General features: G+C 39.6%; 1 protein-coding gene across 1 annotated transcript; it reads right to left on the bottom strand.

Moving 5' to 3' along the window:
• Positions 1 to 1,919: 1,919 nt before the first annotated feature.
• ccndbp1 (cyclin D-type binding-protein 1) lies at positions 1,920 to 10,314 on the bottom strand. Its single transcript, XM_002935553.5, has 11 exons — positions 10,175 to 10,314; positions 8,804 to 8,860; positions 7,785 to 7,864; positions 7,612 to 7,693; positions 6,763 to 6,859; positions 6,572 to 6,645; positions 5,998 to 6,074; positions 5,525 to 5,778; positions 4,001 to 4,061; positions 3,867 to 3,913; positions 1,920 to 2,473 (listed from the first exon to the last, which is right to left on the bottom strand). The coding sequence occupies exons 1-11, from the start codon at positions 10,230 to 10,232 to the stop codon at positions 2,365 to 2,367; spliced, it is 996 nt and encodes a 331-aa protein (XP_002935599.2). The 5' UTR covers positions 10,233 to 10,314; the 3' UTR covers positions 1,920 to 2,364.
• Between the last annotated feature and the right edge of the window lie 464 nt (positions 10,315 to 10,778).

Raw genomic sequence — 10,778 nt, 5'->3', positions numbered from 1 at the left:
AGCTGATGCGGTCCCTGATCCAATGAAAATTCAAGCCTGTCTGATTGACATTTGGCCAATTTTAGGCCAGATATCTGTTGGGGAAGCCTGTTGAAGGGCCCCAAAAGATGGACAGATAAGCTGCTGAGTCTTAAAATCCTAAATCAGCAGCTGAAATCTATGGCAACCTTAAGACCTGTACCTTACTAACATATCCTTTTCAAGAGAATGTCAACATGTTTCCATTAGAGTCACATTTCTGCTTTTTTCAGGTTTCTCATTTATTGCAGTATATTTGCCCAGATGCTTTCTACATGCAAGAATCACTCAAGTGATATATACACAAACACTCGCCCATACACTCACATCCACCATGCATAAGATTTATGGCTTGCGCCAACAAGCTGATGATTTTACATTTTTCATTGAATTTTAGGGTGACCTGTCCCCTAGTGTGAAATAAACTAGGGTTTCCCCAAGTCCCAGATTTAGCCAAATCCACGCCTTTTATTTATTTAAAAAAAAAAAAACTATATAAAGTAAAAAATGAAGACCAGTTGAAAAGTTGCTAAGAATAGACTATTCTGTAACATATTAAAAGGTAACCTAAAGGTGAGCCACCCCTTTAACAGTAGTACCAAAAAATGAAAAATGTTTTAAAATAATTCAAATATAATGTACTGTCTCCCTGCACTGGTAAACGTGTTTGCTTCCAAAATCCTTCAATAGTTTATTATATAAAGGAGAAAAGAGATAAGATGTATAGATTCCCATTGTATTTTATAGAACCAATTTATTATCAGCTATATAAACTGTGCTTTTTCTCCTTTTTTCAATTTGAGTAGCTTCCCCCATAGCTACACAACAGCTTTGTTTATATAAACTATAGAAGGACTTTTGAATCAAACACAACTTTTTACAAGTGCAGGGCAATAGTTCATTATATTTTAATTACTTTAAACCAGTGCTGTTTTCTGGCCTACATGGTGGAGGGCCAATAATAGAATCCAGTTTGGACCACTCCCCTTCCTTAAACAGCACCTATTTCAAACCATACCAATGTTATCACAAGAGCTTTTAAGAATATACCCACATTAATATTGGTAACGCAGAAAAATCAAAATGATTGGTGCTCACTATAGGGATATCACCTATCATTAATATGTGAAAGAATGGATGTCATATTATGACACACACTTAAATCCATATACCTCCTCCTCCCCTGTGGATAGCATAGCAACCCCCAACACATAATTAGGGACCATATAATGGGTAGGACAGGCAGAGCATGGCACACACAGGCAGAGCCCCATACTAGACCTGCCCTACCCTGCCTGTGTGCCATACTAGACCTGCCCTACCCTGCCTGTGTGCCATACTAGACCTGCCCTACCCAGCCTGTGTGTGCCATACTAGGCCTGTCCTACCCAGCCTATGTGTTCCATACTATGCTTGCCCTATCCTGCCTATGTGTGCCATACTCTGCCTGCCCTATGCTGCCTGTGTGTGTCATACACACAGGCAGCATAGGCAGGCAGTACATACAGTGACACTGCTCCTAAAGTTTGTGACGGTGTGAATAGGTGAACAATCTGAGCCTAAGGTGTGAACAATTCAGGGGGTGATCAATGCAGAGAGACGTGTGAACAGTACAGGGGATTACATGTTTAAACAATACAGGGGATTACAGCCTGAATCTGAGGTGTAGACAATGCAGGGGGCCAGTTAACCTCAATACTGCTACCATTTAAAGATTACACAAAGGTAAGCAGTCACAGCAACCAGACAGGTTGCGGTTGGATAGCACTGCTTTAAATCATTTTAATTTTTTGGTGTTTAGCAGACAGACTTGGCTTGCATGTATGAAGCCCATAAAAACTTTAACTTCTACCCCACCCTCCCAAAGAAAGGTAGAGTTTCTAGACACAGCACACAGTAAAGCTGGAAAATATAAAGCTATAATTCTGAGTCATATATGATAAAGCCCAAGCCACCTCGGCATGAACCCTCCTAGCAGGTTCTTTGGCAAATACAGAATGTTCAGTTTCTCTGCCGTACATGAGAACCCTGGCCTTCTGTTTTGCTCTACTATTCATGTCATTGCATATAAGGCAAACAAACTGGATTGCATTGATTGGAACTAGAGACCATTCCATCGGGCACCATGACTAATATTCAAGCAGGGAAGCTTTATAGGTTTAGCTGATCCATCATTAAATTCTAAAGTCATTTCTGCCAGTCAGTAGTTCTTGTTCCCTAAGAAGGTAGGGCACATGTATATTTGTTCCTTTCGCAGCAGTAAATGTTCACTTTACATCAGGACCACAAAGCAACAAATCCAGACGGCAATGTAAGTGTATCACTTAAAAAGTACATTTAAATGTTTCAGAGGGCTCCCTGCGTCAAGTTCTTTGTCTTCTCCATATTGTGGTCAACAGCGCTATCAAGGAACTGAACCCAGGCTGACTCTGTGTCAGGACAAACATGGCTGGACCTGAAGGACAGACATATGAATCATCATTATTTAGATTTTCCTATACCTCATTAAACTCTGGCTGCCTTAAACTCATCTCTGTCACCATAATCTATACCCTTACTCTGATTGGCCTTTTCTCAGTACAATACTAATCACTGGTGAAGCTGAAGGAGTGCATGGCGATTTCTCAAGTATCAGGGGCTGCAGCAGCTCTGGTCACATATAACAGCGATATGAACCCAAAGACCTTCCATAGTAAAATGTACATGTAACAGCAAACTATCATGCCGCGCTTGTACCATATTTTCAGTGCCCTATTTTCTTCTACTTACTATGTCCACTTATCAGAGTTACATATTTCTAACTACAGGGGTTTAGTTTTCTTTCCGTTTTCTTTTGTTTTGTTTTTGGGTATGACACAAAAAAACACTGCAAAAACTCAAATAATTTGGTATTTACCAATAACCATAATAAGGTGCAATATGAGGCATCTCCATTTTGTTTGGTTGCAAAAAACAAATGGACAATCTGCCACAGACAGTAACTATTTATTGGGCTGGAGGGGTCTGTTTGGGCCTCTGTGTACTAGAAATGCCAAAGCCTAACTTGAATCCCAGGCCTGGCACCTGTCCATGGTGCAACCATTTTGTGGAAAAAGGGAAGGGTTACACTTGCAGAAAATGTTCATCAGCAGCTTTGTGGCTCACCTTTTCCTTCCCAACTTTATATCTGTCTGCCATTAAAGGAGAAGGAAAGGCTAAGTCACTTGGGGGGTGCCAATATGTTAGGCACCCCCAAGTGACTTTAATCGCTTACCTTTTACCCGGGGCTGGTGCCCCTGTTAGAAGAAAAACGCACCAGCCCAGGGTAGCTGCAAGCGTGCTCTCCTCTTCCTTCTTCACACGCATGCACAGTAGAGTGAAAAGCCGAACTTTAACAAAAAAAGTCGGCTTTTCACTCTACTACACATGCGTCAGCCCAGGGATTTTGACACAGAAGGAAGCGCTCACTGCAGGTGATTAAAGTGATTAAAGTCACTTGGGGGTGCACATTTTGGCACCCCCCAAGTGACTTAGCCTTTCCTTCTCCTTTAACTTTGCCAGGCAGCAAGTAATAGTGTAGTAGTGCAACAGAGGAGTAAGTGCACAGATTGCACACTCTTGCCTTTAGATAGCAAACTCCTTGCCCTAACTCTGTAAAGCTACAACTCTATTACAGCCAATTCAACTTGGCTGTAAAGCTACAACTAAATTCCAGCCCACTTAGTTCTCCACCCTCACTCATATCTGTTGATTTAACTTACTTGTTGGTTATGTTCTGCCAGATTTTCCCAAAATTGCTTTCCCCATGCCACCCCATTCTGTACATGCTTTGCTAAAAAAAAGGGATTCCATCTGTTGATTACACAAACCTTGTGATGCTGAAAACTTTTTTCAGTACAGAAGATAACTTTGCAGCCTGTCAAAATACAATAGACAAAAGCAAATGAAATATGTTGAAAAAGACAGATTTAGAACATAAAAGAAAAGCCAAAAGTGGACTTACATTAAGGCGTACAGTTGCATGGTTCATTGGAGGGTACAAGCTCAGTGCCAGCTCATCAACACTGTAAGGAAAATCCATAGAGGATGAGAAACAGTAACTGCCAGCAGTGGGTTTTAGGAAACAGATGAACATAAGCTCCAAAGCCTCTAGTCAGATGCCATATAACGGACTATAAATTGTACAGTCTTTTAAAATGGAATTCAATAGGCTTACTCTATATGACAGATAGTCATATAGTTGAATTGAAATTGTACATTCTTTTAAAACTGAATTCAATTGGCTTACTAAGAAAGAAAGAAAATTAATATCTCAAAACACCTAAAGGAGTGGTTTCACCTTTAAGTTAATTTTTAGTATGTTTTAGAAAGGTCCATTCTAAGCAACTTTTCAATTGGTCTTCATTATTTATTTGTTATAGTTTTTTAATTATTTGCATTATTTTTCTAACTCTTTGCAGCTTTTAAATGGGGGTCATTGACCCTGGCAGCCAGAAAACTATTGTTGCGTGAGGCTACAGTTTTACTGTTATTGTTTCTTTTTATAACTGTTTTTTTGTATTCAGGTCCTCTCCAATTCACATACCAGTCTCTCATTCAAACCACTCCCTGGTTGCTAAGGTAATTTGGACCATAGCAACCAGAAAGCTACTAAACCCCCAAACTGGAGAGCTACCAAACAAAAATTGAAATAATTAAAAAACTACACATAATAAAAAATGAAGACTAATTGCAAAATGTCTCAGATTAGCACTAAATCATACTAAAAGCTAACTCAAATGTGAAAAACCCCTTTAAGGGGTTATGTAATAAAAGGCACTAAGTTTGCTCAGGAGCAGTAACCTATAGCTATGGGTTACTGGGTAAACTAGGAAACAAATATGGGTAGAAATGTTATATTTTATATACTGAACTTACTGCACCAGCCTAAAGTTTAAGAAACTCTGCTACAGTAATGATTCAGGCCTTCAAAGTTGTGCAAAGGGAGTAATTATGTTGGATTCTATTACGAGTGTCAGTGACACTGCACATACTCAGTGTGCTCTGGGCAGCTGTTGCGAAGCTAAGCATAGGGGTTGTCACAAATCATGCAGCAGAAAAGGAGGTTTGATGTCTTAGACACTGATACAGCTGGGCTGATTATTAATAATGGTATATTGTGAATGATAGCAGCACAGAGCATGTGCTGTGAATCAGTAGAAAAGAAGAAGGGGAGCTACTGAAGGCATCATCAAATTTACAGATTGTCTGCTAAAGGGATTCCGTTGCCTTTGGCTGGTAAAGAACACCATAACATAATGTACAGTATTTCTAGTCTATTCTTGGTTAAGCTTTAGTTCTCCTTTAAAGCCTATTCCATTTATATTCATCTATATGGTAACAGTTGCTAGTCACTGAATGTTGTTTAATGGACCCATAATGATGATACTGGATACTGAAATGCCTAGCAAAATATCTGATTATCTATATCACATGTGACTTTGTTTAAGATACTATAAACAGAATGGTATGTGAAGCCAGTTGTTACCTAGGGCTGACCTCCAGAGTGACATCCACCAGGTCATCTAGCTGGGCCACATGCTCTGCTGTGTCGGCTTTCCCATGAGCTTTTATGGCCCCAAGAATTTTTTTCAGGCAGGCTTTGGATGCTTTCATGAGGCCAAGGCAGGGAGCCATGAGCCTACGATCTTCCTCTGACCAATATGTGTCCTGATTTCCACGTGCACCAACCTCATCATCCTCTGGGATATCGCTGAATGGATCCTCCCCATCTGCTTGAGCCTGAGTAGGCACACAGGGAATGTGGGATAAGAAAGAGGATAGAGACATAATTAAAATATGTAAGATTACCAAAAATCACAAGGATTTAGAGATTTTCCTGAACTAAAGTCTATTACTACAATCAACCATCACTGAATTTATACCATTACACAAGGCTGCTATATGTGCCATAATATTACCAAGTAGGAAAAATGCTTGCAGAAGAGGGGACTGTATTACCTGTTCCACTTCCTCTATGGCATCCTTAACAACATCTAGGTACCCTGATACTGTCACCTGCACTGCAGCAAGGTTATCTGTAAAACAGAAAGGAGCACATTAACAAGAGCTTTTGCTCCTTTCAGTGAATAAAAGTTGTGAAGAATTGGTGTACTATGAGGTGCTTAAGCGCCTGAGTTTTTGTACTGACTGTAGTTGGTAAAAGGGGAAGCTTTTGCCAGATCTACCCTGCAGTCACCTCTAAGCTGGTTAACTGTTGTGCCACCTGAAGGCAACATGCTCTCACTGCATGCTTACAAACACCTAGCAGTGAAAAAATTAGGGGACACAGTGCCAATTGGCTTTAAACCTTTTACAGCATGACAATGTAGGACATGACAAAGTAGTCCATTAAAGTTCTAGTCCCTTACAATGAGGCCCAATACAATATTGCTGATTATCAGTGCATATCATGGCACTTAGAATCGCTGTGCTGTACTCTTGCTCATGAGGTGGATCAACAGTCCTCGATTAATAGACACTGAAAGAATACAGATGGAAAGGTGAAAAGATATTTCTATATATGATGGCAAACCTTTAGGAAGTTTTTCCCACTGGTCACATGCCTCCCATACACTGCCTGTGGATACCAGCTGTGCCTGTGACAGACTGAGAGGATATCAGGAGTCAGAAAGAGAAGAGACAGTGAATAGAAACAAATGTAAAATAAAATACAAATGTATGGGTATGGGAAGCATTATGAATACAAAATTAAAATAGTGGTACCTCTGAATACGGGAGCTTAGGATGACTTCTGCAAGTTGGATGGTACCCTCTATAATGTCTGCCACGGCCTCTCGCACTGTTTTACGCAAGGTGATACCTAGACAAGAGTAAAGATTTAGGGTTCAATGATGGACCATTTGCTCTGTGGGCAGTGTGGTTAGGGAATGCCCTTTGTGAGTAATGTGATCGCAGATTCTGGGATACTACAATCTACAATTAGTTTTGATGTTGGTATATATATATATATATATCCTGATGACGATCCTGTGGTGATCGAAACGTGTATATGGTATGCTGAAATAAATCACTGACCTGATTGATGCTGTAGCTGTGAGTGCTTTCTACTGTTGAGTTTGATATATATATATATATATACACACACACAAAGTGCAGAATGGAGAGCACACCAAACAAGTTTTTTACAATACCTGGGTGCCAGAGCAGCAGTAGTAGAATAGCAATAGAAAGTGTCAGCACTCTTCAGGATTTCCACAATCGTTTTTTAAGGACAGCAATGGGTTTATGTGTATGTATGCACATCATTATTTATAAAGCACTACTTATGTACGCAGTGCTGTACAGCAGAATAGATTAATACAGGGGGTTATTAAAATAATAGAATCAAAGAGACAAGAGGATGGAGGTCCCTGCCCCGTAGAGCTTACAAACTAAATGTGTGCTGGGGTTTGCTTTGAAGGGTTAAATTGATGGACTTTGGTCTTTTTTCAACCCAACTGAACTATGAAAAACTCCATACAAATTACCAAAGAATGGCTGATAAACCTTGAATATACGGACTGCTGAGAAATCACACCGTACCAGATACTAGTCCAGGACACTGCTTCTCACCTTGTTCCTTTGGGAGAGAATAGTACACAGTGGCATCTGCTAAGATAGCATTGAGAAGTCCATCACATAGCTTCTGGCTGCCCTGGGGTAAGGGAAATAGGGTGAAATAAGTTATGTGTTATCCTGAATAAAGATTTCACATAGACCGTTTGTCTGTATGGGATATCACTTACCTCTTCTGAAGGCAGAGGTGGTTTCAAAAAAGCCAAACTCAGCTTTGTCGCTTCTTGAGATGTTGCTTTAATTGAATGTCCTATGAAAAATATAGGAAATAACTGTAAGAGACACAAATAATATGTATATAGCAATTTCCTCACTTCTATACTTTGGGGGACTCAAAGATCTTGAAGAATAAGAGTATAAGAATATTAAAAAAATAAGTGGTGCTTTTTTTAAGCACTTTTGCAATTTACATTAATTATTTCTTTCTTTCAGTTTCAGAAGTTTTTATTACCTACCAATATAATGAATTTTGTAACAGCAGCACCACCTGCTGGTCAGTTCCTGTAACTGTAAGTCAAGGAGATTTTCCTGTACAGTTACAGGAACTTTTTGCATTTTTTTTTTTTTAAGGCTCACAAACCCTTAAAGAGGATTTCCAACAAGTTCGCCTTCCCAGGTGCATGCCAGGAGATCAAGGGGACATTTAATTCATCTTTTTTGACCAGAATGACCCCGCCACCCACCCGACCCCTTCCCCCAAGCACGTGTAAATTAAACTTACTTTCAGTGCAATAAGTAATGACCTTGTCATTTGCATTATCTGCAGCGATTCCCTAAGCACTGGAAAATATATCATAATGTGTATTTTTTTTTTGTGTAAGACACTTGTGGAATGTGTCAGTGTTTACAGGGAATAAATGTTGAACAGATGTTCTGGAGATGATACAGAACCACACCTCGCAGCCTACTGCTGATAGCAGAAGGCTCCTACAGACAGTCAATGACAGAGGCAGTAGATATATAATTCTGCTGCCTTTCTAGAGTGCAGTGCCCTCTGTACACAAAAGAAAAAGCATTTACTCTCTCTATAAACTTAAACTAAAGCAGAAGGCGCATCCCTGTGTCACACTGTACAAAGCTACTTCAACCAATCATGTACAGGCACTACATAACAAATGGAAAATTCCTAGCAGACAATTTCTGTTTTTTATTCCATCATAACGTTACAAGCCTTGTGTCAGTTACTTACCCAGTGTTCCCCAGAAATGCTGTGCATTGAATTTCTCACTCTCTCTGGGTTCTCCATCTACAGAAACAAGGCAAGAGCACTCAGTCTCACTCTTAGGGGCACATTTACTAATCCACGAACGTCCGAAAAGCGTCCGAATGCGTTTGTTTCGTAATGATCGGTATTTTGCGACTTTTTTGAGCGCTCAATACGAAGTCGTAATGGCTATGAAAAAGTCGCGACAATTCACGAAAGTCGTAATGGCTATGAAAAAGTCGCAACAATTCACAAAAGTCATAATGGCTATGAAAAAGTCGCGATAATTCAAAAAAGTCATAATGGCTATGAAAAAGTTGCGACAATTCACGAAAGTCATAATGGCTATGAAAAAGTCGCGACAATTCACGAAAGTCATAATGGCTATGAAAAAGGCGCAATAATTCACAAAAGTCATAATGGCTATGAAAAAGTCGCGACAATTCACGAAAGTCATAATGGCTATGAAAAAGTCGCGATAATTCACAAAAGTCGTAACGGCTACGAAAAAGTCGCAAAAAATACGAAAAAGTCGCAAAAAATATGAAAAAGCCGCAAAATGTTTGTTTTCCAATCCAAATTTTTCGGATACGTGGATTAGTAAATCAGCCCCTTAGTCTGGACCTGAGATCTATCCTTATATTCACCATAGGCTCATACATCATATATTCCCAACAAAACAGACATATTCATTAAAGAGAATCTAAATTCAATATCTAACTGCCCCCATGAAATTCTGGCTGTCCCTTAAGGGATTATTATTATTATAATATCATAATTAGCCTCTTTTATAATTAAACCAGGATTTTGCATAAGCTTGAATAGAGTTTTGGTATTTTTACCCGGTCAGATCAGATGGATCGAGTTCATTTACAGCCCTTGCCATACATACAACATAGGTCATGAAATGAATTCCTGAAGAAAAATGACCAATTCAACCCCTCCAACTTTACTATTTGGACAGTGTGTTTCTAACGTCCCTATATGTTGTTAGACTACAATTCTCAGAATATAATTAAGGGTTAATACACTCTATAAGCGTTAATCCCTTTTAATTCAGATATATAGTGCTACCAATGCCGCCTCCAGCATATATACATCGGAACAATATGCCAAGGTGAAAATGTACTTAATATTTGGTTTCAATGTTGACATCCCTTATATATGTGAATACACTCCCTCAACTAGGGAAGCCAATCTTTCTGCTCTGCTTCATAATTGACTCCGGCTGCGCAATGTAATGCTGTCGACCTACAACTCCCACTTTCATATAACGCAGCAACAAGTAAAACCCAGCTGGTGTCACACTGTCGAGACCTTAAAAGTGTACAGGTGAGTGACTGTCTTTGTAATCACCTCGAAGCTTCCCCAGCACTACTCTTAGATTTTCCGCCAGGTTCCTGATCGACTCCATTTTCGGCGGACCCAACACCGCGAGTCTGCTGTAGCAGGACGAGACTGTGACAGCGTTGCACCAGAGCGCCACTTCCGGTAAGGAAAAGCTTGTAAACTTCCGGCACAGTTACATCGCTTTCTCTTCTCCGGTTGTATAAGCAGAAACTAAGCTCTGAAGCGAAGCGCATAATAAAAAAAACATTGAAACTAAAATGACGCATCTTTTGCTTGACTTCTAATAGATAAAACTAAGAATATGCATTTTTTCGAAGAAAAAGACGCCGAACATAGTCCCCTTTGCAGTAAAAATGAAGCTTGGTGCTAATTTTAATTGAGGTTAATAAAGTGATAAAGATAATTACCAGTCACTAGTTATTAGTGCAGACTTGGCCCTGGCAGCATGCCAACCTCGGGCCTGAGCCTTCCCACAAATCTAGGTCTTAAACTACATGATTGCCTTTTATCCTATACAAATTATGAATGTACCAGTGAATTATACTCCTCTAGATATAGAAGGATTATGCTTAAAAATGTTGTGTTTCTGACTGATTTATTGAGAAATTCC

This window comes from Xenopus tropicalis, chromosome 10, assembly GCF_000004195.4.
Source record: "Xenopus tropicalis strain Nigerian chromosome 10, UCB_Xtro_10.0, whole genome shotgun sequence".
Taxonomy (NCBI): Eukaryota; Metazoa; Chordata; class Amphibia; order Anura; family Pipidae; genus Xenopus; species Xenopus tropicalis.
Note: the sequence above shows the minus strand (reverse complement) of the source record. Positions and strands in the feature narration are given on the sequence as shown.